The 26,991-nt window shown below is 36.0% G+C and overlaps 6 protein-coding genes across 6 annotated transcripts; 3 read left to right on the top strand and 3 right to left on the bottom strand.

Annotated features, from left to right (window-relative positions):
* Positions 1–1,015: 1,015 nt before the first annotated feature.
* Positions 1,016–2,293, bottom strand: LOC148764864 (uncharacterized). The gene is made up of 2 exons (XM_088814666.1): positions 2,221–2,293; positions 1,016–1,848 (listed from the first exon to the last, which is right to left on the bottom strand). The coding sequence occupies exons 1-2, from the start codon at positions 2,245–2,247 to the stop codon at positions 1,033–1,035; spliced, it is 843 nt and encodes a 280-aa protein (XP_088670792.1). The 5' UTR covers positions 2,248–2,293; the 3' UTR covers positions 1,016–1,032.
* A 140-nt stretch (positions 2,294–2,433) lies between these two features.
* Positions 2,434–3,637, top strand: LOC105962540 (guanylate kinase 3, chloroplastic). Its single transcript, XM_012986857.2, has one exon. It carries the CDS (start codon positions 2,511–2,513, stop codon positions 3,432–3,434), a length of 924 nt encoding a protein of 307 aa, XP_012842311.2. The 5' UTR covers positions 2,434–2,510; the 3' UTR covers positions 3,435–3,637.
* Positions 3,638–5,611: 1,974 nt separating this feature from the next.
* Positions 5,612–12,216, bottom strand: LOC105961513 (alpha/beta-Hydrolases superfamily protein). Its single transcript, XM_012985744.2, has 14 exons — positions 11,778–12,216; positions 10,776–10,857; positions 9,434–9,537; positions 8,971–9,097; positions 8,774–8,868; positions 8,172–8,295; positions 7,972–8,052; positions 7,604–7,702; positions 7,327–7,485; positions 7,174–7,237; positions 7,020–7,090; positions 6,812–6,856; positions 6,376–6,549; positions 5,612–6,243 (listed from the first exon to the last, which is right to left on the bottom strand). The coding sequence occupies exons 1-14, from the start codon at positions 11,813–11,815 to the stop codon at positions 5,797–5,799; spliced, it is 1,710 nt and encodes a 569-aa protein (XP_012841198.2). The 5' UTR covers positions 11,816–12,216; the 3' UTR covers positions 5,612–5,796.
* A 1,370-nt stretch (positions 12,217–13,586) lies between these two features.
* LOC105961498 (glutamine synthetase, chloroplastic) lies at positions 13,587–17,064 on the top strand. The gene is made up of 14 exons (XM_012985730.2): positions 13,587–13,698; positions 14,309–14,575; positions 14,669–14,708; positions 14,809–14,912; positions 15,016–15,064; positions 15,153–15,259; positions 15,385–15,472; positions 15,569–15,697; positions 15,780–15,854; positions 15,956–16,009; positions 16,104–16,141; positions 16,228–16,387; positions 16,493–16,553; positions 16,694–17,064. Exons 2-14 carry the CDS (start codon positions 14,322–14,324, stop codon positions 16,789–16,791), a joined length of 1,257 nt encoding a protein of 418 aa, XP_012841184.2. The 5' UTR covers positions 13,587–13,698; positions 14,309–14,321; the 3' UTR covers positions 16,792–17,064.
* Positions 17,065–17,542: 478 nt separating this feature from the next.
* On the top strand, positions 17,543–19,937 carry ABCI12 (cobalt ion transmembrane transporter). The gene is made up of 7 exons (XM_012985735.2): positions 17,543–18,010; positions 18,428–18,544; positions 18,731–18,967; positions 19,054–19,218; positions 19,316–19,391; positions 19,480–19,544; positions 19,661–19,937. Exons 1-7 carry the CDS (start codon positions 17,690–17,692, stop codon positions 19,811–19,813), a joined length of 1,134 nt encoding a protein of 377 aa, XP_012841189.2. The 5' UTR covers positions 17,543–17,689; the 3' UTR covers positions 19,814–19,937.
* LOC105961488 (protein FAR1-RELATED SEQUENCE 7) lies at positions 19,938–25,475 on the bottom strand. Its single transcript, XM_088812879.1, has 3 exons — positions 24,997–25,475; positions 20,692–23,203; positions 19,938–20,017 (listed from the first exon to the last, which is right to left on the bottom strand). The coding sequence occupies exon 2, from the start codon at positions 23,193–23,195 to the stop codon at positions 20,883–20,885; it is 2,313 nt and encodes a 770-aa protein (XP_088669005.1). The 5' UTR covers positions 23,196–23,203; positions 24,997–25,475; the 3' UTR covers positions 19,938–20,017; positions 20,692–20,882.
* Positions 25,476–26,991: the final 1,516 nt, after the last annotated feature.

The raw sequence follows: 26,991 nt of genomic DNA, 5'->3' as shown, positions 1-26,991 counted from the left end.
CATGGTCCGGCTCCAAAATGGATGTAGATCCATAGATATAAATGTCTCACGTTGCTGGATTTTCAACGCAATTCGGCATGCACAAGGAAGTGCATGACTATCCCACAAAACGTGATCACAAAGAGATGGGTCTTGAAACCCCGGTTTTTTTAGCTCATCATCAAGCAAATTTAATGCTTTATGTGTGACTTTGCATATCAAACCCTGAAATACCGGATACGATGATGAGTGCAGCCGGATCAAACTGCATTTTGAAAACTCACCCTTGATCTTGGTTAGTTGATACTCAACCCCGGAGTCGAGCTGATATTGAATGGTGTTCACACCACCGGTAGAAGCATTAATCCAACCCTTCGACGATTTATGAGCACTTTCCACCCTGTTAATAGCCATTAAAATAACAATTAATAAATAAAAGCGCCCACAATATAATATAAAATACAAGACGATAATGAAACCGAACATACCTAGATGTCGACGTGTTCCCAAAATGCAAAATCTTATTAGTCCATGCTTTGACGAATTTGTGCTTGTAAATTAGCCAAGTATCGTTAAGGTATGATATCAATTTGGGGTAACAACCATAGCGTCTAACCATTTCCTCGTAATTATCATTGTATTCTTCTTCGGTTTTTGATTCCACTAATTTTGCCCAATGTATGCGCCGAAATATAAGCCCGTATTTAGTACTACCAATAAATCTCGATGCATTTTTTTCCACGTTTCTATTGATGTGAAACAAACACAAGAAATGAGCGGAATCTGGAAATATTACGGGCATTGCTTTGATAAGTCCCAATTCACGATCCGTCAATATCACATTAGGTACCAGCCCCCCCAATGCACATTTCAAACAACGCAAAGCTCATTCGTATGTGTTTGCATCTTCATGTGACATGAAAGCAACAACAATTGTAAAGTTCATACCAACAGGAGTGATTCCAATTATTTCCAAAAGTGGCATCTCACACCTACGTAAATACATAAATATCAAATGCAATCAAGCAATGTAAAATAGCACAATAATAAATACTAATTAACAACATACCTATTGGTTTTGTAAGTGCAGTCCATCAATATGACGTGAGAGAATAACCGCAAAAGTTTCAACGAAATAGGAGCAGCGAACATCAAATCAGTAAGTGTATCATCACCTTCATTACTTCGATACCAATATTCATATCCAGATTCTTGAAGGTTCGACATCACGTGTTGTATCACAGTCTTCCCCGCCATATTCTCTTTTTTCATCTTCTCAAGTTGGTTGTAGACATGTTTCACACTCGTTGATGTCTGTGGATTATCCTTTCTCAATCGATCCATAATTAATGCCGGCTTCACGTGGCTCCTTCTAAGTAATTTCACTACCTCGTATTCTTCTGGTGTCAAACGACTATCCGGTCCTTGTCCGGTAGGATACGGTATTGTCGGGTGAGTGTGAGTGCCACTTTTTAAATTCATTCGCCATAGTCCATCGTTTGAATTTTTGCTACAGTATATACGAAAAGGACATCCACATTTTTTTGTTCCCACATTCCGTGGTATCGCACCTACGGTTCGTTTCTCACGTCCCTCCCCAGACAAATGACATCTAATTACTACATACACGTTTTTCTTGCTTGAAGTTACTATCAATCGATGACCATGAGTAGCAGCCATTTTTTTTGCCCATTCCACTAATTCTTTCCCAGTTTCAAACTCAAGATCTACATTGAAATGTTGACTGTGATCCTCAGAAGTTGTTTGTGTGTCTTGAGGAACATCGTAACACATGTCGGGATCCTCGTACTCGTTGTACGCTTTGTCACGATTAGTTGTAAACTCATCGTCAAAATCACCTTCAGTACCCTATTAAGATATAAGAAGTAATAATTAGTATATAAATAACAATATTAAAAAAAAAAAAAAAAAAAAAAATTGTTACGGGTTCCCGTCCCGGCGGGCACGGTGGTGCAATGCTCCCGTGCCGGAGGGCACGGTGGTGCCCTACTCCCGTCCGCCAGGACACGGGAGACTCAAACCCCCGTTCTCTAAGGCACGGGAGCACGATATTCCCGTGCTCCCCAAGACGGGGACCTATAGTTTGTTTTTTTTTTTTTTTTTTTTTTTTGATTCTCCCGTGCTGTACAGCACGGGAATCCCTAATTTTTGGGATTCTCGTGCTACACAGCACGGTAACCCGACGAAAAACAAAAAAAACCGCTACTATCTTCGATTTACCTCGTAAAACTTGTCAGAATCGGCCATAGTGTTATATGTTGTCGTCGGGCAGTCGATTTATCGAATAAACACGAAAATCTTAATTCTCGACTTTTTTTAGTTGAGAGCGTTTTCAGTTTTCCAAAAAGTTTGAAAAGTTGAAATGAAAAGCTACCGCTGCAAATAAGCCAATTTCAGTAAAAGTCCCGCTACAATTAGCATTTCAGGCCCCAAAAGCATTTCAAATTTATTTCTTCAAATTTTGTTGAAACTGAAAACCACCATTGTTGAGCAGGTTTCCAGTACATTCGATGCTGCTCCGAAGGTTGTGCACCTCTGTATCAAAATCCTACCCGTACCCGTACCCGTTTCTTCCTTCTTCAATACCCGCAAACCCACTTTCCAATTCCAACTCTTACCCAATACTTTCGCCCAATTTCAAAACCCTAGGGTTAGGGTTTCACACAACCGCCTCTGCAGATTCAGGCACCGCTCACTCCACAAATTCCACCATGGACGAATCCAGAAGACCCGTACCGCTCCCAATTCCACACCCGGATACTGCGGGTCGGGCCGAAGTGTTTCGTGCCCTAGAAGCCTCTCTCGGATCCACATTCAGCTCTCACCCCATAGCCCCAAACCCTAACCCCCTAATCATCGTCATCAGCGGCCCCAGCGGCGTCGGAAAAGACGCTGTGATCAAACGCCTCAGAGAAGTCCGACGAGACCTCCAATTCGTGGTCACCGCCACCAGCCGCCGCAAACGCCCCGGCGAAATCGACGGTGAGGACTACCACTTCATTACGAAGGCCGAGTTCCTGGAAATGATCGAGAGAAACGAGCTCCTGGAGCACGCGCTCGTGTACGGCGAGTACAAAGGGATCCCGAAGCAGCAGATTAGGGAATACGTGGCGGAAGGGCGCGACGTCGTTTTGAGGGTCGATGTGCAGGGGGCCTCCACTCTGAGGCGGATATTGAAAAACGGTGCCGTATTCGTGTTCGTGGTGGCGGAGAGTGAGGCGGCGTTGGTGAATCGGTTGATTGGTCGGAAAACGGAGAAGGTGGAGGATTTGGCGATGAGGGTGGCGGCGGCGAGAGAGGAGATTAGGTGTTTGAAGGAGTTTGATTACGTGGTTGTGAACGAGGATGGTGAGCTCGAGAGATCTGTGGAGATGGTGGCCTCCATTATCGATGCTGAGAAAGCTAAAGTGCACCAAAGGAGACCTCTTTTTTAGATCATTTCTTCAAGGTTAGTATATAAAGATTTGACATTTTTTCGATTTTTAATAAATATCGTGTACGATTTTTTGTAATTTTGCTTGTCGATTCAAATATTAGTAAAACATTGGTTAGATGATCTATTTATTGACTACAAATTCATAAATATTGTTTATCCTATATATTTGAGTGGTAAAAAATATTATTTGCTTTTTCAAAATTTCGGCGGTTTTTACTCAAAATTTCTGCGGTTTTTACTAAAAATATTATATAGTATACATTTTTTTGAGTTTTTCTTCATGATTCAAATATTAGTGAATAAATATACAAAATATACTTGACATTTTTTCGATTTCTAATAAATAGCGTGTACTACGATTTTTTGTAATTTTGCTTCACGATTCAAATATCGGTGAAACATTGGTTAGATGAACTATTTATTGACGACTTACTGATAAATATTGTTTATGCTATATATTTGAGTGGTAAAAATCATTTATTTGCTGTTTCGAAATTTCAGCGGTTTTTACTAAAATACGTGTGCTATATATATAGTATACAATTTTTGAGTTTTTCTTGATGATTCAAAAATTGGTGAAATATATATAGATAAACTATTTCTGGACCACATATGGATAAAAATCTTCCATGGTGTATATTTGAGTGTTTAGAAATATACGAAAAAAGATTTGACGTTTTTTCGATTTTTTATGAATAGCGTGTACTATAGTATACAATTTATTTGTAATTTTCTTTGACGATTCAAATGTTTGTGTAACATTGTTTAGATGATCTATTTATTGACTACTTATGGATAAATATTGTTTAGACTATATTCTTAAGTGGTAAAAAATATTAATTACTTTTTCAAAATTTCAGCGGTTTTTACCAAAAAAACGTGTGCTTATATTTAGATAAACCATTTCTAGACTACTTATGGATAAAAATCTTCCGTGGTATATATGAGTGTTAAGAAATATACGAAAAAGATTTGACATTTTTTTTGATTTTTTATGAATAGCGTGTACTATATAGTATACGATTTTTGGTAATTTTGCAGAAAGATTCAAATATTAGTGAAACATTGGTTAGATGATCTATTTATTGACTACTTCTGGATAAATATTGTTTTGACTATATTCTTGAGTGGTAAAAATATTATTTACTTGGTCGAAATTTCAGCGTTTTTTAACAAAAAAACATGAGCTCTACAAAATGACATTTTTTTGAGTTTTTGTTGACAATTCGGAAATTAGTTAAATATATTTAGATAATTTATTTCTAGACTACTTATGGATAAACGTCTTCTATATAGTCTATATTCGAGTGTTAATAAAAACATACAAAATGAATTTGACATTTTTTTCGATTTTTAATAAATAACGTGTAATATAGTATACAATTTTTTGTAATTTTGCTTGACGGTTCAAATATTGTGAAACATGATTCAGATGATCTATTTATTGACTACTTATGGATAAATATTGTTTTGACTATATTCTTGAGTGGTAAAAAATATTATTTGCTTTTTGAAATTTCGGTGGTTTTTACTAAAAAAACGTGAGCTAGTATACATTTTCCTGAGTTTTTCTTGATAATTCGAAAGTTAGTGAAATATATTTAGAGAAACTATTTCTAGACTAATTATGATTAAAAAATATTATATAGTATATATTTGAGTGTTAATAAATATACAAAAACTATTTGATATTTTTTTGATTTTTAATAAATAGTGTACGACTTTTTGTAATTTTACTTGATGATTCAAATATTGGTGACACCTTGTTTAGATGATCCATTCATTGACTACTTATTGATAAATATTGTTTATACTATATATTTTAGTGGTAAAAAAATATTTATTTGCTTTTTTGAAATTTCAGCGGTTTTTACTAAAAAACGCGAGCTATAGTATACATTTTTTGAGTTTTTCGAGATAATTCAAAAATTGGTGAAATACATTTAGATAAACTATTTTCTACACTACTTGTGGATAAATGACATTTTTTGATTTTTTGTAATTTAGGTTGACGATTCAAATTAAACATTAGTCAAATATTTTTCGAGATTACCGATTTATCGACTATATACTTTTTGGCGCTATAAAATATTATTCTAAAAAGAATATTGACATTTCTGCTAGCGATTTTTAATAAATTTTGTCTACATAAATAAAAATAAAAATAAAATAAGAAAAGAAAGAAAAAGAAAACTATCATTTGGAGAGCATTCTCTACATATTTCTCTGTTCTTGTATCATATTTTCATCCACTCCCAAACTATTTCACAAACACTATTATCCACACCACTTAATACACTTTCCAAACATATTCAATTCTTTCCTTTTCTTTTTTTAAACAATGTCATATAATAAATAAATCATCTGTTACGAAAGAAATTGAGATCCCAACGCCGTAATAAACCATCCATGATATTATTCGTCGGTGTTTTCTCGACTTCCAAAGTTACCTTCGTACGATCTGCCATGTCAGCTTCTGAAGAACTCCCATTGGCCAACGGTGCATCACTATATGATGATGTCACCTCTCTTGCTTTTTCTTCCTCTTTCCGAGACGGAGCAGTGTCTTTGGTTGTTATGTTCTTTATTTCAATTAAGGGCTCGTTTGGATGATTTTTGTCAAGAATATCGGGATTTGGAAGTGGGGTTTGTGATTCCAGTTTATCACAATCGGTTGCTGAGGTGGAAACTTGCTCGGTTTTAATGGAATCGGTTTGAGTAGATAAAGAATCTTTCGATGATTCTTCGACTCGAGGGGGTCCCACATCCATGTCTTTTAGTGACTCCAGCACAGCTACCATGAGCATCTGAAAAATTCATATCACAGCTAAAAATTGTCAGCATACATCTATATGTATATATAAAATTATATATATATATATATATATATATATATATATATATATATATATATATATATATATATATATAAAACTTGCCCTTTCTTCTTCTTCGACATTGGTTGGGAAATCGGCCAAAGTGTCGAGTGAGTATTCGACATATTCATCATCGTCTATTGATGCAGGCAGAGAACCGCGCGGACTGGTGCTCGATAGTTCAAAGCTTATCATATTAGAAGATGATGCCTGAGAATCCAAACCCCTACTCTCCACCTGCATCATAGGATTAAAAATATATATAAGAAAAAAAAAAAAAAAAATCGGATCGATAAAACAAAGGGGTTAAAGCAGTGACATGTTTCTTTTGCAGTTGATTTAAGTTTTCTTTATTATTTAATTATCATCATCCAAAGTGCCTTACAATCGTTATTATTAACCTATCCACGTTGCCCTATTCGATTTATACACTTTAGGCATTTTAAAGGTAATGAAATGCACCGAAGATTTAATGCAAAAATTTGTGGAAAAACGATACCTGGGCATCGGGTTGCTTATCTTTGGATGAAATATCTGAAGGAACCTGGAAAATGAAATTCAGTTACGATCATCGGACAGAGTTGAAGCAATTAAATTGGTGAAATTATGATAAAAAGCTAAAAATATTATGATGTTAACTACTTCGAATATCGTGAAATAAAAAAAAAAAAAAACAATTTATCATGTTAAATAAACTTAAATATTACCACTATGGAACTCATAGGTCTTTTCGAACGAAGTAAATTAATGGCATCATCGTTGCTACTAGTTGCTGGATCTGAGTTCGAGCAGAAATAAACTATTACAGGTCTTTACAAAATATTAGGACCCAAAATCGAAAAACAAATAGACAACACATACCAGCATGTGCAGGTCCCAATAATTCATCAGAATAATCGAGATCATGTATGGTACTCCAATTATCCTGAGAGTTTGCAGAGATGATTATACGACATGTATTGAAACCAGAGATCTAGCTAGTAGAAAACAAATAAACGTCGAGCAATTTTTTACCTTGGAAAAATACTGATTAGTCAAGTCAAAATATGTACTCCCTACTTCATTCACCGGGGGTTGTAATACATTGTTGAAAAAAATACTTATAGAATCGAAATAAAATTCGGGCCGGGGAGAATTGTGGTCACCCTCGAATTTAATTATATTCTTGTCCCCCTACACTTGCAGAATCAAAACATCAGTAATATATTCAACAAGCAAATTATCCCAATAAAAATTTAGAGACAGAAAAAACGAAAAGAAACAAAAAAAAAAAAAAAAGGTGAACAAATACCACGTAAGCATCAAATATACGATCTGAGTGATGGGGTTGTATGAAATCGTCATCAATGGCATGACCGAAAAGAACTGGTACGAAGCACGACTTTGCAACCTGAAAATATAAGATTGGAACTAATATTAATAAAATAATGCGTGGATAAATTCAAATTCCAAAGGTAAAAGAAGAATCGGTCCACAATCTGTAATAAGAAGAATCGGTCTACAATCTGTAATAGGAATAATTATTCTTACAAGTAATGTTGTTCATAAGAATAATTAATCTTACAGCTTCAATCATATAAAGATTTCTTTTCTCCGGGTTGACAACATTCCTAATTAATAAGCGGAAATAGTAAACACAAACTAGATTCAAAATAATACCTTTATAGTGTTGAGGTCCGTAATGTCAAATTTTGCCTTTTTTTGAATTGCTCTCCGCATAAATTGGATTGCAAACTTAACCTACAGAAAAAGGGAACAAACACTAAACAAAAATCGAGCATGCCAAAGGTGAATGAAGTAAAAAAAAAAAAATTATATATAATAACTTGAATCTTTGTATGAAAAATTTGTGAACTTACAGTGAATTTAGGTAGCCTGACTTTGTAAGTATCGACTAATTCCATCATTAAGTCAACCAAATCAGAGAAGGGGCTGTCCAAAACCATTCCTGCTATGGAAGGATCTTCAGCTCCATACATCAAGCTGAAATAAACACAACCGTCAAACTCTGTTTACGAGAGTTTGTGCGCGCGCGCATGTGTGGGTGTGTGGGTGTGTGGGTGGGTGTGTGGGTGTGTGTGTGTGTGTGGGTGTGTGGGTGTGTGGGTGTGTGTGTGTGTGTGTGTGTGTGTGTGTGTGTGTGAGAGAGAGAGAGAGAGAGAGAGAGAGAGAGAGAGAGAGAGAGAGAGAGAGAGAGAGAGAGAGAGAGAGAGAGAGAGAGAGAGAGAGAGAGAGAGAGAGAGAGAGAGAGAGAGAGAGAGAGAGAGAGAGAGAGAGAGAGAGAGAGAGAGAGAGAGAGAGCGAGAGAGATTGTATGCAAAAATGCTGAAAAATGAATCAAAGACAAGCAATTGATCTTCATAACTGAAACTTATGAAGAATAATACGAACTTATTAAATCTAAGTGACACTTGCTATCCTAACGCATTTAACCAAGTAAAGAATAAATAAACCGACCTACCTAGTAACAGCACCCATAGAGCGGCCCCATAAACCAATCAAAGAAACATTCCCATCTTCCCGTAGATAATCAACCACAGCTTTTAGATCGTCCTTCTGCAAAACCAGCACCAAATTTCATCACAAAAACAAAAAAAGATTGCTATATGTGATGTCAACAGTAGCATTGTTCTTAAAACGAGCTAGTATGTCACTTACTTCATTCCAGCCCAAGGTAACATGCTCTCCTCCAGAAAGTCCCGAACCGGAGAAATCGAGAGTGAAAACAGTTATATTTGATGGCAACAATATAATAGCAGCTTCACTAGCATCTGTTCGACAACCACTGATAAAGAGATCAACACAAACGAGTTAAATTAGTCAATAGTAGATGACAAAGGAAAAATCTACTTAATACACAACTAAAAGTTCTGCAAAATTCAAAAGACATTTACGAAAACCAGTGGTTACAATCTGACATTGTTGTGGAACTTAAACCGATAGACTGATACATGATATTAAAGTTATCATTGACAACTATCGTTCTTAGATTTACGAATTATTCCTTTCACTTCCGTGCTTCTATAATCAATGGACAATAAAAGCAACCATCAAATCTTTTTGTTGCCATTACGCCATTTTACAACCATCAAAGTGTTTTCAACAGATGAGAATTACTAACCTGTTTCCATGGCAATAGATCACACAGGGCAGTGGATTTCCATCGGGACAGATAATAGGAACGTAGTGGCTGCATTGGAGAGTATCTCCTCTAACATTTACAATCTGCATAATGATAAAATCATGTATTCGTAAAGATAACTTCTTGTAAGTATAATCCCAAAAAAATATAACAAAATACTTCGTCATTGTAGGTTCGAGCGTCAACATTTATTCTTTGGGCTACCAAGGACAAGTGTTTATTTTTTCCTAATATACATATCTTGACAAAATTTTCCTCAAGAGTGCAAATGAGAATCAAATAGATGTAGATATTTAATTCTAGAAATAAAATGAGAATTATTATTACTATCACGGTGTTGGAATTATAAGGAAAAAGAAAAAAAAAACATGGCCTCATGTGTATCTATTTTCAGATCAAGAAAAACAATAAACGGACATGTACGAATCTTGAATAATGCCTCCTCTGTAACGAGAGGGAGGGAGAGGGAGAGAGAGAGAGAGAGAGAGAGAGAGAGAGAGAGAGAGAGAGAGAGAGAGAGAGAGAGAGAGAGAGAGAGAGAGAGAGAGAGAGAGAGAGAGAGAGAGAGAGAGAGAGAGAGAGAGAGAGAGAGAGAGAGAGAGAGAGAGAGAGAGAGAGAGAGAGAGAGAGAGAGAGAGAGAGAGAGAGAGAGAGAGAGAGAGAGAGAGAGAGAGAGAGAGAGAGAGAGAGAGAGAGAGAGAGAGAGAGAGAGAGAGAGAGAGAGAGAGAGAGAGAGAGAGAGAGAGAGAGAGAGAGAGAGAGAGAGAGAGAGAGAGAGAGAGAGAGAGAGAGAGAGAGAGAGAGAGAGAGAGAGAGAGAGAGAGAGAGAGAGAGAGAGAGAGAGAGAGAGAGAGAGAGAGAGAGAGAGAGAGAGAGAGAGAGAGAGAGAGAGAGAGAGAGAGAGAGAGAGAGAGAGAGAGAGAGAGAGAGAGAGAGAGAGAGAGAGAGAGAGAGAGAGAGAGAGAGAGAGAGAGAGAGAGAGAGAGAGAGAGAGAGAGAGAGAGAGAGAGAGAGAGAGAGAGAGAGAGAGAGAGAGAGAGAGAGAGAGAGAGAGAGAGAGAGAGAGAGAGAGAGAGAGAGAGAGAGAGAGAGAGAGAGAGAGAGAGAGAGAGAGAGAGAGAGAGAGAGAGAGAGAGAGAGAGAGAGAGAGAGAGAGAGAGAGAGAGAGAGAGAGAGAGAGAGAGAGAGAGAGAGAGAGAGAGAGAGAGAGAGAGAGAGAGAGAGAGAGAGAGAGAGAGAGAGAGAGAGAGAGAGAGAGAGAGAGAGAGAGAGAGAGAGAGAGAGAGAGAGAGAGAGAGAGAGAGAGAGAGAGAGATTTTACCTCCAAATCTTTCCTCTGGTACCACCTGCTTTTCAGCATAAATTCTTGATCTAACAAATCATTTTTTGGATTATACTCAGCTCTGCAATCCAAGAATATAAGTAAGTTGGATATGTATGATTGATAATTTGATATTAACAATGATGACATGCATTTTTGTCCGTCCGAACTTGGGACACAAAGCAAGGCAGTGTTAGACAAGTATGGCCATAGCAGATACAATAATTGTACATGGTTCCGATTCACGATGAGCATAAATACACGAAAACAGAGTTGTGCATACCAACCGAACCAATAAGAGATATAGTAGATATTCTGTCCCTGCTTTCATAGAATTTCGTATCCCCAGATTCATAATTTTGTTCTTCCCTAGTTTAGCCATAGTTGTAACCCTAATAAAGAAAACAATACCGTATCCCGAGATTCATGTTTTTGTTCTTTCCTAGTTTAGCCGTAGTTGTAACAACCCTAATAAAGAAAACAATACCGACATATTTTGTCATTGTGCCTGACTACTTAGTAAATAAAAATGAACTAAAATTGGTGGCTAATACTTCTTTCTTCGTTCTTCAGTTAGCCTGCCAACCACTCCAGGCAAAAAAACGAAGAGAACTATCTTAGAAGAGCAACAACCTATGTCACTATCACGTAACTTCGGGTTCAAGTTTCGTCTAACGTACTAACATAGTCAGAGATTTCGATATTTTCTAACAATCATCTAATGCAACCTAAATACTAAAAAAATCAAAAAAAGTTATTTACATCAAAATCCCGAAATAAAAGTATCAAATAAAGAGAAAAGAAGAATTCAAGTAACCTAAATCAGAATCCCAAATCAATTAGGAAAAGGAAAAAACCCACGAAGAAATAATAGCATAAAATTTTCATTAAATTGAACGCAAAACCTAAACCCTCAAACCCCAAATTAACCCTAAACTACATCGAAATGGAAATACATGCATACGCAATAAACAAAAAGTCGAAGAAACAATGGTTTCTCACCTGGGCGGCCTTATAATGAAGTTGATAAGCTGTTCCATCAACAGATTCAACTAATTGAAGATCTTTCTTTCCTTCGCCCCCTTGATAAATTAAATTGCCCCCCGCCCCCCTCAATTCTCTCTCACCAAAACTGTAAATTCTTCCTCGACTTCTTAATCCGAATTTCCTTTTTTTCTCTGAAATTAAAACGGAGTAGATGAAGATTCAAGCAACAAGAAAGCAAAAGTATATGTTGCGGGTAAGATGAATATAAAGTGTAGAAAAGAAGCAGAGCAGTGTTTTGGGGAAGATGAAGAGAGAGAAAATGTAGAGAGAGAAAGAGAGAGAGAACCGAAATGGAAATCGGCCCTCGTTTGCTTATTTCTTTCCTTTTTCTCTTTCTTACAATTTACAGTTGTACACCGCATCTGGGTTTCCGTTATTTGAAATTAATTAAAATAATAATAAAAAAATAATTTTGTAAGTAAATAATTATGTTTTGTTGAAAGTCAACGGAAGTCTTTGTTGTCTCTCACGTGCCAAGCTTGGACCGGGGCCGTGTTCATTGGCACGTGCGTTCGGTTCACAATAGTATTTTTTTTTTTTCCCTTTTTGCTTGGTAATAAATGATTATAAAGAACAATTTTATGTCTACATTATTATTATTAAAAGTTAAAACCAATTTGGATTTAAGAATTTAAAATATTTTTGTTTTGTTTCACATGATTAATCATTTTGGATTGATTAGGAGAATGTTTGATTAAGTTTATAAAAAGTTAAAAAGACCGTATAAGTTGTGTTAGAGCTTATAAGCTTTTTCAATTGTTTGGTAATTTGGTTATAAAAAAAAAGTTATTGAAACGTTTTTAAGATTTTTTTAAATACGTTTACTCCACCTTTTTATTTTATTTTTTATAATGAATAAAAATAGTTTATAAGCTTATTATTAAACATTATAAAAATTAATTATAAAAATTAAATGTAACAACTTATCAATTCTTTAAATAATTAATCAAACATTAGAGCTTATCAACTATGAATAAGTTTAGCCAAACGAGCACCGAATGTCAACGAAACCGATGCATGGTTTCTTGAAGTACCTTTTGGGATAATTGAATGGTCAACTAGAAAGTAAACTATTATAAAAAAAATGTATAAAATCATTTCAACTAGCCATATCAAACTTATTATCCCTTGGAATAATTCAACCAATATATCATATTTTATGTTGCTAATTTTATTTATTTATATATTAATAAAAGAACCCACAAGCACATGTACTCTCATGCAATTAATGAGATGTATGTTTGTTGAAAACATTGTGGATTATAGAGTCAAAATCTAGTAGTACTAAGTGAATAATCAAGAAAATATGATCATCAATCACAACTTGTTATATAATGGTTCCCCAAATTTGCAGATTAGTCCCACATGGAAGAAAGAAAAAAATGTTGTTTTTTTTTTTATGGTCTAGAAATTGCAGATATTATCAAGAAAATGGTGGCAAATTTGAATTAGCCAAAGTACACTTTTTTTTTTCAAGATTTTGAAATGGGAGTGGTTAAATGTACGAACATTAAACAAATATTGCATTTAGCAATGATGCAATCATCATATTGGACGGTTTAATACAGTGCTGTAGCACATGGAGGAGAGAGAGAGAGAGAGAGAGAGAGAGAGAGAGAGAGAGATATGAAGAAAGCCTTATCTAAATCGGTAAGTTTGTTGGTGACCTCAAACAGAGCAAAACCTATTTTCCTCCACAAAATAACACAAAACCCCTATCCTCTCTCTCTCCTTCTCTCTCTCTCTCTCTCTCTCTCTCTCTCTCTCTCTCTCTATCTCTCTCCCAACTTTATTTATTTATTTATTAGTCACTCTTAAAACCATTTCAGCCAGTGGACATTTTTCTCTACTGAAGCCATTCTGCTGCATTTGTTAGGTATGTTTTTTAAAGCTTTACTACATTTTAAGTTAAATAAGAAGTTGTAAAAAAAAAATAGTACATTTGTTTCAAGAAAAAGTAGAGACATGTGTTTTGAGGTTGTTTGTTGTCCCCATTTCAACTTAAATGCATTGCTTTTTCCTCAATGTATTTTCTTGATCTTTCACACATTTCCATCAAATTGAGTAGAGATAGGGTTTTAAGGTTGTTTGTTTCCTTGTGTGCAACTATGTTTCTGTGATTCTTCAGTCATTACTCGAAACCCAATTTTACGTGTCGTTAAAAACATGCCTAGAAAGCAAGATAATGCATGATAACATAATATTTACGGGTGGGTCGACCCGATAAGTTATTGGGATACCAAACATCAAACAAAGTCCAAGTGTTTAGTTAATCATGACTAATCTCCCCAACCAAACAAGGCCTAAAGCAGCATTTTGACACTTTTGGTAATCTTCTTGTGTGGGGAAAAAAGTTGCGGTAGAAAAAAAAAAGTCGACTTGATGAAGAATCAAGAAATCTGTAATTCAAATATTGTGTGAAAAAGGATTGATCTGCATATTAATATATGTATTTAATTCTTGGATGATGAAATTTTCATACGCAGGGAGAGGTGAGAAATGGCGCAAATATTGGCTCCTTCTGCACAATGGCAGATGAGAATCGGAAAAAACTCGACTGATGCAAGCGCATTGAACTCGAAAATGTGGAGCTCTCTCGTTATGAAACAAAACAAGAAAGGTTCGGTTAAAACCTCCGCCAAGTTTCGCGTTTTCGCTGTTAAGTCCGAAGACGGAACTATCAACCGTATGGAACAGTTGCTGAACTTGGACGTAACTCCGTACACTGACAAGATCATCGCCGAATACATTTGGTACGATTTATTTATTTATTTATTAGTTTTTTAACATTTTTTCGTTTTTCATGTTACGTAGAGAAACTTTAGTGTTTGATGCATTTGTGACAGGATTGGAGGAACCGGGATTGATGTTCGTAGCAAATCGAGGGTACGAAATCAACGATTATTTTTTGTATTTTCGTGCAAATATGAGACGGGTTTTATGTGCTGATTTGATTTGATTTACGTTGTTTTGTGATGTTTTTTAGACATTATCGAAACCGGTTGAACACCCGTCCGAACTTCCCAAGTGGAACTATGATGGTTCGAGTACAGGACAGGCCCCTGGAGAAGACAGTGAAGTTATCCTATAGTACGACTATTCCCGAGTTTTTTTTTTCTTCCCATTTTACCCTTTTTATTCTTCTTTTTCGAAATGTAATTGTATTTCAATCTAAACTCTATATATAATATAGCCCCCAAGCAATTTTCAAGGATCCATTTCGTGGTGGCAATAACATCTTGGTGAGTTGATTTTTTTAAATTTTTCGTGCTGTAACATACGTGAATATAAAACTTGATTACAAATGTACTTGCATGGTTCTAAAAACAGGTCATATGCGATACGTACACGCCAGCTGGCGAGCCAATTCCGACGAACAAGCGATACAAAGCTGCTCAGGTCTTCAGTGACCCGAAGGTTGCTGCAGAAATTCCATGGTAAAAAAATCCCTAGTCTTGAAATCCAATTCCAAAAAGCTCGATATTTTCTTTACGGTAGTGATAACACTTGTTTACTTTCGTGACAAAAAAAAAACGAAAATAAAAATTCAATCTTGAATTAGGTATGGGATTGAGCAAGAGTACACCTTACTACAAACCAATGTGAAATGGCCTTTGGGTTGGCCTGTTGGAGGCTACCCTGGCCCACAGGTACCGTCACAATACACATTAATTTCTGACTTAATTAGCTATCATATATTGATCCGACGGTTAATAATCACTCGATTATTTGATGAATTCTTGTAGGGACCTTACTATTGTGCTGCGGGGGCAGATAAGTCATTTGGACGCGATATATCGGATGCTCATTACAAGGCTTGTTTATATGCTGGAATCAACATTAGTGGTACTAATGGCGAGGTTATGCCGGGGCAGGTACCTTTTTTTCCCGATAAATATATATATAGACCTATATTAATGTAAAAAAAAAGATTTAATTTTTTTTTTGTTCGTGAAGTGGGAATTTCAAGTAGGTCCTAGCGTTGGAATCGAAGCTGGAGATCACATTTGGTGCGCAAGATACCTTCTTGAGGTATAGGCGGTTAATTTTTCTAAGTGGAGATAAAAGTAAAAAAAAAAAAAAAAGAATCGAGTTTTATCGGTTTCTTGATTTATGTAAACTATGCATGACAGAGAATTACGGAACAAGCTGGAGTCGTACTCTCGCTCGATCCAAAACCAATCGAGGTACATTGTTAAATATTGCATTTAGATTTAGATTTAGATATATGAAAAGCATGAAAATTTAATATAATCTTTTTATTTTTTGAAATATATATAGGGTGATTGGAATGGTGCAGGATGTCACACCAATTACAGGTACATTATTACATTATCAGAGTTGGAAGATATTCTGAGTTTAATGTAATAATTTTTATTTTTATTTTTTTTTATCGATTTTTCAGTACGAAAAGTATGAGAGAAGAAGGTGGTTTCGAAGTGATAAAGAAAGCGATACATAACCTTTCGCTTCGTCACAAAGAGCACATCAGTGCTTATGGAGAAGGAAACGAGAGACGGTTAACAGGAAAGCACGAAACTGCCAGCATCGACCAGTTCTCATGGGTACGTATGTTCTTACACAAAAAAAAAATCATAAAAAAATAAAAATAAAATTATTTTCTTGAATTATTTCTATTTATGTAATAATAAAAATAAATAATTCTGCAGGGAGTTGCTAACCGTGGATGCTCGATCCGTGTTGGACGTGATACTGAGAAGGAGGGAAAAGGTATGCAGACACTTATTTCTGAAAAATCAAAAATTTCGTATATTTTTCGGAAAATTCAATGATTCGTAAGCGACGAATATTATTTAGAAAAAATATTTAAAAAAAGGTGATAATTTGTTTGTTTTTGATTGGTTAAAAAGGTTATTTGGAAGATAGAAGGCCAGCTTCAAACATGGATCCATATGTAGTGACTGCGTTACTTGCCGAAACTACGCTCTTGTGGGACCCACCGCTTTAAGCCGGAGCTCTAGCTCGCCGAATCTTGTTCTGTTTTTTTTGTATGAGGTCCCTTTTGAGAGTTCTTTGTAAATAAAGGGACTAAAAAGCAAAAAAAGAAGAAGAAGTTCAACATAATGTTGTTTGAATTTGGCATTCTTGATTGTTCATTCAGACAGTTTTTTCAGTTTGAAGTTTGTTCATTTTTCTGTGTGTAAGAGAACTAAAAAGGCTTGTCCATTTTTTCATCACCTTACTTTGGTAATAAACAATTAAACATCACCTTTCATTTTTACCTTCTTTGTCAGCAGCTTTATTCCCTTTAGCTTTGCGTGAGGACGTCGTTGAAACAAAAAAATATTTTATAAAGCCGTTTTTCGAAACAATGGAAGCTCTCGGAGCAACAGTTGTCAAATAAACACAGATTATGGCGACATTAGAACTAAGTCTTGAAAAATCGGCCAATTTTTTTAACAAGAAACACAATCGACACTAAAACTACGTTTCGAACGACTTACTTTTCTTCTAAGCACAACTTTCGTAGCAATCATCACAATAATATAAAGCAAACAATGCTAGGGGTATTTTGGTCCAATGCAGAAAAAAAATTGAACGTTGTTCGATGTTGGTTTCTAAGAGAGGAGAGAGAAGAGAAAGGGCGGTTGTTTTGATCGACACGATTGGGGAGATAAAAAGGTGCTTGCAACATACAACGCTAGGGGTAGTTTGGTCCAATCATGAATACTAAAATGCTTGTGGACTATTAGCAAAATGTAAAATGTGGATTGTCCTTATTTGAAAGAAAATTATACTGGAGGAGTGTTTAGCAAATTACCAAAAAAAAAGGTATACATACTGAAACAGAGACCTCAGCTACTTTCCTCAGCCCAGCGCCACCGGCCCACCACCGCGAACCACCGATGTTCCCGCAGCTCCTCACCGCGCACCCAAAAGCAATGGTGGTGAAATTCCCATCTCTCCCATTATTCCCCTCCTTGAGAAACCCTCACCCAATTTTGCAGCGCCACCACTCCATAAACCTCAATCGTCAAATTAAATGCACATCGGACACTAACAACGGCGTTGGGAGCAATAAGAACTGGGAAAAATGGATGCCCAGAAATCTTTTCGCCGCCGAGAAAGTATTCGGAGCAATCTCCGGTGCAACGTCCAGCCCAATCGCTCAGTACATTTCTTCCCCCACCACTTTCCTGCACCGTGTCGATCCCAGAATCAAGATGGTAATTTTCACTTTCTTCAATTTTTTCCTTTCATGAATTTGAGTTTGATGGAATCAATGTACAAAGTTCTGTCTTTTTTCTTGATTGTATTGTTATTTAGGGTTTTTTTCAATTGTGATTATCTTATCCCCTGTTTGGTTGTTTCTATAAATTCAATTGATGATAGTCAATAGTTAAATAGAGTTAAATTAATACAGTTGGGACTAAAAAAATTATATTAATTTAGCGATCGAACTAATAATTTTTAGTACATTTCTACCGAGCCGGGAGCCGGGACCGGAAGAAATTATTAATTAGTCGAGTTTATTAATTTATCGAGGTTCTACTATAGTTACAACTAAGAGATGAAGTTAGTCCTTTGAATGCCCCATATAGATATGATAATTATGTAATAATCTTAATAACTCGAAAATGCAGGCATGGCTGCTAGCATTGGTAATAATACCAGCAAAATCGGACATGGCGATGCGTTTGGGAGTTGTTATGTATCTAGCCTTATTGTCCGTCTGGGTTCAGCCTACCGAGGTTTGGAAGGTAATTTGTAATTTATAACCAGCAAAAATCGGATACGTATATACAATTATCCGTTCTTGATTAAACGAACACGTAGCGCATGCATTTCTTGTTCAAGACATTTATTATGTAGTAATTGTACTTTTGTTTATGCAGGAAGAGAAAAAAAAAAGTTGGCTTATCTTTGAGTGTCGAATATTGTTGTAGGATCAATTGGGAAGAGTGAGTTTGCTGTGTGGTATCTTGTTCGTTTTATTGGGGTTGAGTACCGATAGTGCCCCTTCCCTTTTATCTTCTAGAAGCCCGCCATCTTCCGTGACCTTATTACCAAATATACCCTCGTCTTTCGAAGGTTATAAGTATGTAATAATGAAGTTTGGTCCGTTACAACTCACCAGAAAAGGCTTATCCGCCGCCACTACAGCAGCTTGTTTAACTTTCACCGTAAGTCTCCCTTTGTCTGAAATTGCACGTTTAACTTTTTGGAATTTAATTTTTTAATTTTTTAATTTTTTTTTTCTCGAAAAAAGATTTTCCAAAGTGCGAGTCTTTGCCTAACAACCACAACGCCAGAGCAGCTTGCGTTTGCTCTGCAATGGTATATTCTTCCTTTGGCGAAATTTGGTGTGCCCGTTTCTGAAGTCATCCTCACTCTTTTACTGTCGTTGAGATTTATCAGTCTCGTGTTTGATGAGGTGACCTATTTTTTTATTTTATTTTTTTAATTTGGAAATTCAATTTTGTGTAGTGAGTGAGATTTTTTGGGATAAATATTCGGTTATATAATTACAGGTCCGAAATGTGGCACTTGGAATTGTGTCTCGTAGAATAGAATGGCAGCAGTTGACCACACTCGAGACGATTGACGGTATATTCTCTTGCATCGGATATATTCCATTAAAATCAAAAACATATTAAGTGACTCATTCGTAAACACGTTTGAATCTTGGTTGCAGTTTTCTTCACATACATTCGTCGGATCTTCAAAAATATTTATACCCATGCCGCACAAATTACGCAGGTTTGAGTCAATTTATTTTTATAACTGTATTATGTGGTGCAAATTTCTTCGCTAAAAACGATAATTTTAGTAGAAAGAATGCTACTAAGTAACGAGCCTATTTATTTAATTTGCAGGCAATGATTGTTAGAGGATTTCGAGGCGACTGTGATTCTCACCGAGTATTGTTATCAGCAGGCTCGTCTACGATAATTGCAAATATCGTTTCTTCGTCTTGCCTTGTCGGCCTCATATTTGCTGCCACTTTGCCAAGATACATCTACTTTTGACCAAATTATTCTAGCTACAAGTAAATAACTCATTAAATTGTTGTATTCTATTATTAAGAGTAATACTATTCAATTCATTATTCCGGGCCGCCCATACCCAGGCCGGGCCTCCCCACGTGAACAATTGCTGCCAAACTCAGTGATCGATATATTAAACTGATAAAACAACTACAAACGGAGCCGAGTTTCATTTCATAACAACTACTAGGGGTGAAAGTCGGATGGATCGGATTGGAATTAGCCTTTTCGGAAAATTTCCAAAAAAAATTGGAAGTACAAAATCAATTCCTATTCCAATTCCAAAATTTTCGGAATCTAAAAATTCATTCCAATTCCAAAAGGCCCGGAAATTTCGGAATTTCGGAAAAAAATCGGAAATCACATAAGCTTGAAAATTTCAAAACTTAGCCGAAATTTTCTAAAATGTTCATAATTTTTCGAAAATAAGAGCATCCACGTCGATAAAAGTAAAACTAATAACTACTAAATTTCAGTTCAAAAAAATAAAATAAAAATAAACACAGCATAATATCCAATAAAACTTCTAACAACAATTCATTATGTCAAAATCCTAAAACAAAACTTATAGGTGTATTTTTCGGAAAATAAGTGTCATATAATATATACTATTTATATGTGTATTTTTTGGAAAAAAAACGGAATTTTTCGGAATTAATTTCGGAATTAAATCGGATCGGAAATCGGAAATTCCAAATTTATTTTATATAATTCCAATTCCAATCCAAAAAAATCGGAAAATTTCGGAAACCGGAATTTCGGAAGTCGGAATGAAAAAAGTTGTTCCAAAATCGGAACTTTTCGGATCGGAACCGGCGGAAATTGGAAAATCCTTTCCAACTTGCACCCCTAACAACTACAATTGAAGCCAACACTCAGCTCTCTCTAATACAGTTGAAGAAAAAAAGAGAAAAAAAAGTGAAGTGATGCTGTTTATAATTACATGGTTGAAACAGAAATTACTTGTATGCCCTCGAATCAGAATAAAAATTACAAGGAAAATTACATCTCTAAACATATAATAATCTTTTTTTATGGGGGTATTATTGTCCTAATTTTGCCAACACAGATTCCTTCTACCCTCCTGCATGATTTCAAAGGCAAGTTTGTACCTTTCCAACGAAGCAGCGCCTGCTTCGATATAATTCTGTGCCTCTTCTCTCAAACTCCAAAGCATCAACGCCTTAAAATCTTGACCACTACCACCCGAATCAGCATCTCTAAGTATACCGTATTTAGCGTTTTTGCTCCACCGATGCAATATATATCGAGACGGAAGCTCCCTTATGTTCATTATCTGGAACACCTTCAGCGCGTGCCTACAAAGAACACCTTCGAACTCGAACATTTTACAACTGCAGCTTATATTCAGATTCGACGCATTAAAAGCTACCGTATTTCTCTCGTCACCGTTCCCACATTTCTGCACAAGGTATCTACTAATGGCTCCTTCGACGTTTATCTTTATTCCAACGTAACTGTAGCACTCCAAAAGCTCCTTTTGGAAAACCTTGAACATTGTGATTGTGTAGAGCCTTCTGCATTGCTCTTCTATAGGGTCTTTTGTGTGCAGAACTGCCTGCAAATTGAAAGAGTTGAAATCCTCCTTTTTTTCCTCTTCGCGCCTCTGTTCCAGAGCTTTTTCGTATCGTGCGACAAATTCGTTAAGAGGCGTTTGGGCGGTTAAAAGTGTACTGAAATACGACTTTAAGCCTCCGTCAACAGGTATGCCAGCAAAGAATGTTCCTTTTATGTGCAAGGGTATCCAGCTTTTACGCATTCTATACATCTCCTTGAACCAAACATTCTCTCTCAAGTTGTATTTGTTCATGAGCATATTCCAAGCAGAATCGAATTCGCTAGCTGTTTGGCTCTGGAAAATGCAAGTCTCGTACTCGTATTTGAACTCAGCATCCATGGAGAGCAATGCACCCAAATTCTCCTGTTCTTTAGCCAGAATCTGCCAGGTGGAAAACCGATGATGTGTCGTCGGAAAAACTTGAGCAATGGCGTTTTGAATGGGCCTGTCCTGATCGGCTATTATAGACACAGGGCGGTGGCCCGACATTGCCCTAACCCATGCCTGAAATATCCAAGTAAACGACGCCTCCGATTCATCGGCCACCAGCGCACAGCCAAGAAGTACAGGCTGACGATGATGATTAACCCCTAAAAAAGAAGCAAACGGCACCAGATAACTACCCCTCCTGTACGTTGTATCGAACACAATCGCATCTCCGAACTGAGTGCACGAAAATCTAGACCGTGCATCCGCCCAAAACATGTTCATCCCTTTACCCTCGCGCATTTCTACTCCGTAAAAGAATCCCGTGTCTTCTGCTTGCCTGGACTGGAAGTACTCAAGCAGCACACTGTACCAGTCACCATTAATGTTGCTTTCTCGAACTCGTTTGACGAGGCTTAAGCCTCCATTCGTTTCCACTAAATCCAAATTCTCCAAGACACTGCTTCCCTCCTCTCTATACCCCGTTGAAGCCACAGTCACAGTTCTACTATTGTCTGCCCGAGCGTCCACTTCGTGACTGTGCTCCTTCTGAAGACGATCCACCACCCACCTTCCCGATTCTTGCCTTTGTATTCTCATATACGCTCCACAGCCAACTCTCGAAGGGTGCTGGTGCCCTTCCTTGGAGCACACGAATCTCCGAGATGTAATTGATCCGTCGTGCTTCGAACGGAACAACTGACCTATCCTAATCCTGAAACCCATATTAGATGCGTACGCGTAGTAGAATTTGTACGCTTCGTTGGCAGAATTGAATTCAAGTCCTTTGTAAGGTTCACCAATTGGACCTATCATTCCATCCATCTCTTCCTTTTTGAGACGCTTCATATCAACGACCCCAGATGGACTATCATCGTCGTGAGTTCTGATTCCTGTTCGACTGGCCCCACCAGACGAAGATCTTGGAGTAGGGAAACTTTTCCTCTGTATCTTTGGTGGACAAATTTCTCCCGAGGTTTCGAATTCATGATTGTGTTCTTTTTTTATATTGGCTATGGCCCACTTCCCAGAATCGGCCTTTTGCACTCTTATGAAAGCTGGACAACCAGTTCTTGAGTTTGTCTGAAATCCCTCCTTTGAACACACAAATCTCCGGGAAATCACGGACCCGTCAACTCTTGATCTGTACAGCTGTCCGATTCTAACTTTGAAACCTACTTGTGTTGCGTATGAATTGTAAAACTCCTGCGCCTCTTCAGCTGAATCGAACTCCAAACCTGCGTGTGGCTCGATTCTAGATTGCCCATCATCATCCCAGTGGCCATTACTTCTTCCAACAGCTAGAGCAGCTGGTCTTGTCCTGACAGTCATGATATTGCCCAACTCTTCCCTATTCATATCAGTATCTGCATTCATCAGCAAACCCAAAAGAAATTACCAAAAAGTCGGTAGAATTTGGATTGTGCTTGATGTCTGCACAGACTAAACTGCTCTAGGTACATACAAAATAAAAATCATAATACAGAGATGAAAAGCATAATCGTTTCTCCTCAAGAAAGCTCAGTGAAGCTCAAATCAGAAACAAAAAGTGTGGTACAGAGAAGAAAAATAAATAAACAAGATCCACTACTATACTGGTCTTCACTAAATACAAATAAGATAATATTTGATCAAACCAATACGCAGAAACCCAACCAAATTATCAGATTACACAAACTTTTCCATCAAGTCTAAGAGCAATTGACAGTAGTTAAACATGTATCAGTCTATCAGATACAGAGAGGAAAAACAAATCTTAAGGTGCAATCATTTGAGGAATCCCTTTCTCTTGAGTTCTGTGACTATCAAGAGTAAAATAAACTACTTAGACTGCTTAGTTATATCGACAGTTCTTTTTTCATTTGTATATTCATAAAGCATTCTCCTTACACATGAATAGAAAATATATCTACAAATCATTCTCTTACATATTTGGAATTTAGAGCCCATAATCAAAATGTTGTCAAACTCAAAAGCCACAGCACTAAATTACACCATTTAAAAAAATATAAAAACATCCATTTGTATATCAGTGGAAGGCCACCAATGCAAATACTAACTACACATTTAAGCGCGTGACCAATTTATAGAATCCTCTCAAAGCAACTTCGTCCACAGGCCTACCAATACATTTTTTAATGTTAATTCAAAGAACTCATACAGCAACACCAAGAGCCCACTCACTAATTTTCTAATAGAATTATAATGGAAAATGTTAAAGAGATCTCTCACTAAGTGTGACAGGACCTTTTTCCAATAACAAGAAAATTTGCATGTATGAATTAAACTAAGGAGTGGGCCAAGATAGAAGTAGAAAAACGCTAGGTTAAAATGGATACATTAGAGAAGTTAATGCTGGTTTCAGCTGTATTCAGAAAATCTCGTATATATTGCGGATGAGATACACGCACACTGCTGGCTAAGGAAATTAAGTCTTACAAGGCAACGAGTCAATGACTAGCTGAGGTAACGAACTCCGACAAGGTAACTCACACAATTGAGGTAATATTTGTAGTATATAAATCGGTTTAGGTATGTTGGGTCGAATTTCTTGCTAGGTCGAATTGACGTCATCGAACATCATAAGCAAAAGTTGTTAACAGTCAAACAAAAGACACGCCATTCACGGGCCAAAAGACAAAAGCATATTGATTACTAATCCTTACCATAAGTTTCCATTACTTAAGCTTTAATTACCATTTACACTTTCTTCTTCTCCTAGCAGTCATTCAATTCCACAAAAATCAATTACAAATTACATCAGTTCATCAATTAGCCATTTGTCGACAGGTCAATCAACTTCACCCCTTACTAGCCATTTTCATGGCAATGCTCAATAAGATATTCACATGCAAATCCACCGATAATGTAGGGTCATACAGATTTATTTTTTCTATTATTTGGATAACAAAAGGATTCAAAATAAATTAAATTAATAAAAATGACATCTAATTTTCCCATTAAGTAATTAACGAAAAAACCAAAACCAACTTGAGCATAAAATCACAAAATAGTCCAATTTCAATCCACCAATTTTTTATATAAAAAACAAAACACCTCGGTAAAGCAAAATCGGTGAAGATGTAGAGATGAAGAACAAACGCATAACCTTATAAAACGAACCGGAAACTCGGAGTTAACAATAAAGAGTAGGGTTTACCTTTCGCATATCCGGTGAAGCTGAGATAAATTTCAAAAACTCAGGGTTCTCCCACCTTAAATCCCAGACAAAAATTCAGTAATTCAACCAAAATCAGCTCGCATTGCAACGCCAAATCGACTGATTCTCGAACCCAAAAAAAAAAAAAAAAAAAAAACCCGAAAAAATCAACCTCCTAACTCGAACGAAAACGCGAAAAAATAGGAAAATTATTCCGACCAGGAAATGGATCGAGGTAGATGCAATCGTCGATTAATCACCAAAACTTCCATGAAAAAAATAAAAAAAAATTCAGAGAGTTTCTTAATTTTTTTTCCTCTTTCACTCAGGCTGAGATGTGGAGGGTGGAGCTGAGGTGGATTTTCAATTCAATACGGTGCGCCTTTTTACGATCGTTGAGAAAATGGGCGTCAGAGTTTTTATACGCTAGTACGGAGGTCCATGGAAGTTTTCGTGTGTCCTCTCATTTATTACTCGATACTTAAATCTCTATAAATTAATTCAATTGTTAGTACTAAAATTCTATTAATTTAATGAAATATTAAATTAAAAATGTGTCATGTTGTCGTTGAATTGTGATAGAGAGAAATTATTATTTAAAGGTCATTAATTTAGTGAGGTTCTACTGTATATAATATATGCAAATTGTGTATATAATATATGCAAATTGAGTACTGAATAGTTATTATATGTGTAACGAGACTTTAGACGATGAAATGTATCGAGTGTAAGGACTATATGGAGATTTCGGACTTTTTTTCCACATTTAATGTTAAATGAAAATCGGTGGAATAAATGAGTACGAATTATTAAATTTGAGCTCTACACTAATAAAAGGGATGTTTGCAATTAATACTAATTGTAAGGGGACTATTTGATTTAAATTATAATTGACATTTTAGAGAAAAAAGGGTTAATTTAGTTATTACATAGTTCTCACTCTTGTAAAAACACTCAATTTTAAAAAACTTTGTATTATATACAAATAATTAAATTTAATGTAAAACTATTGAACTTTGCTATAAATTTGATGACTAAATCAATTAACTAGACATGTGACTATATTGCTTTAAATACTATGGAATAGAGTCCTAACATTCATATTAAATAGCCCATTATATAAGTACTTTTCACTATAAATTCCATTCTTAGTAGGGACAAAGTTATAAATGCAAAAATAGATCATCAATTAAGGGCAATTTATTTAGTTGAATGATTTATATAGTATATGAATTATTTGAAATCAATTGTAGTATATGAATGTTTCGAAATGCACTATACAATGATATGAGTAGAGAAGTATAAATTGGAGTATCGTGAGTTTGAACTTACTCCATGTTTTGAATGATAAAGTTTATCGTATAAAACAGAGCAAATTACTGTTACCTCCTGAGATAAGGTCAAATTACGAAAAAACTCATTATGTTCGGATAATTACAACCACCCTTCTATAATTATAGTATTACGATGTCAAATTTATACACTGAAAGATGAATTTTTTTGTAAGACAATATATAATTCAGAGGGATGGCTGTAATCATAATTTTTCGGGTGGTCGTAATTCTCCTTTAAGATATATTATAATTATAATGTATATATATTGTGTAATACTGTAATTGCATAAAAAGAATGGGCCTTGAAACAAAAACAAAAGAGTTTGCATTTTATTGGGCCGCTGATAACCACTAAAGGTGGGCCCACAATCGGTCCTTTCATGCATTTTTTGTTTCATTCACACCCTTAATAAACTTAAATTACAAATACTATAATCTGAAATTGTCATAAAAAAAATATCTAGACACTAAAAGCAAACGTAAATTGTGCTCAAACTCTACTATAATTAAATGATTATATACTATATCCTTACTAATAATAATTAGAAATAACAAATAGGGACTAGAATGCATAACTCTCTCTCTCTCTCTCTCTCTCTCTCTCTCTCTCTCTCTCTCTCTCTCTCTAGATGACCAAGGGTGACAGCATGATTATGTTAGC

The sequence above is a fragment of the Erythranthe guttata genome, chromosome 14, assembly GCF_056151865.1.
Source record: "Erythranthe guttata isolate IM_541 chromosome 14, IM_541, whole genome shotgun sequence".
Classification (NCBI taxonomy): Eukaryota; Viridiplantae; Streptophyta; class Magnoliopsida; order Lamiales; family Phrymaceae; genus Erythranthe; species Erythranthe guttata.
The sequence above is the reverse complement of the archived record's forward strand: the minus strand, read 5'-3'. Positions and strand labels throughout refer to the sequence as shown.

Excerpts from the sequence above, each read along its gene's own strand:
- LOC105961498 (XM_012985730.2), top strand. The coding sequence starts at position 14,322 with ATGGCGCAAATATTGGCTCCTTCTGCACAATGGCAGATGAGAATCGGA. Across the intron at positions 15,473-15,568 it reads GAGGCTACCCTGGCCCACAG|GGACCTTACTATTGTGCTGC; the intron begins GTACCGTCACAA and ends GAATTCTTGTAG. Across the intron at positions 15,855-15,955 it reads GCGCAAGATACCTTCTTGAG|AGAATTACGGAACAAGCTGG; the intron begins GTATAGGCGGTT and ends TATGCATGACAG.
- LOC105961513 (XM_012985744.2), bottom strand. The coding sequence starts at position 11,815 with ATGGAACAGCTTATCAACTTCATTATAAGGCCGCCCAG. Across the intron at positions 7,091-7,173 it reads ATTGGGACCTGCACATGCTG|ATCCAGCAACTAGTAGCAAC; the intron begins GTATGTGTTGTC and ends GCTCGAACTCAG. Across the intron at positions 6,857-7,019 it reads GACCTATGAGTTCCATAGTG|GTTCCTTCAGATATTTCATC; the intron begins GTAATATTTAAG and ends TTCATTTTCCAG.
- LOC105961488 (XM_088812879.1), bottom strand. The coding sequence starts at position 23,195 with ATGAATAGGGAAGAGTTGGGCAATATCATGACTGTCAGGACAAGACCA.
- ABCI12 (XM_012985735.2), top strand. The coding sequence starts at position 17,690 with ATGTTCCCGCAGCTCCTCACCGCGCACCCAAAAGCAATGGTGGTGAAA. Across the intron at positions 18,011-18,427 it reads TCGATCCCAGAATCAAGATG|GCATGGCTGCTAGCATTGGT; the intron begins GTAATTTTCACT and ends TCGAAAATGCAG. Across the intron at positions 19,545-19,660 it reads ATGCCGCACAAATTACGCAG|GCAATGATTGTTAGAGGATT; the intron begins GTTTGAGTCAAT and ends TTTAATTTGCAG.
- LOC105962540 (XM_012986857.2), top strand. The coding sequence starts at position 2,511 with ATGCTGCTCCGAAGGTTGTGCACCTCTGTATCAAAATCCTACCCGTAC.
- LOC148764864 (XM_088814666.1), bottom strand. The coding sequence starts at position 2,247 with ATGGCCGATTCTGACAAGTTTTACGAG. Across the intron at positions 1,849-2,220 it reads ATTCTGACAAGTTTTACGAG|GGTACTGAAGGTGATTTTGA; the intron begins GTAAATCGAAGA and ends ATATCTTAATAG.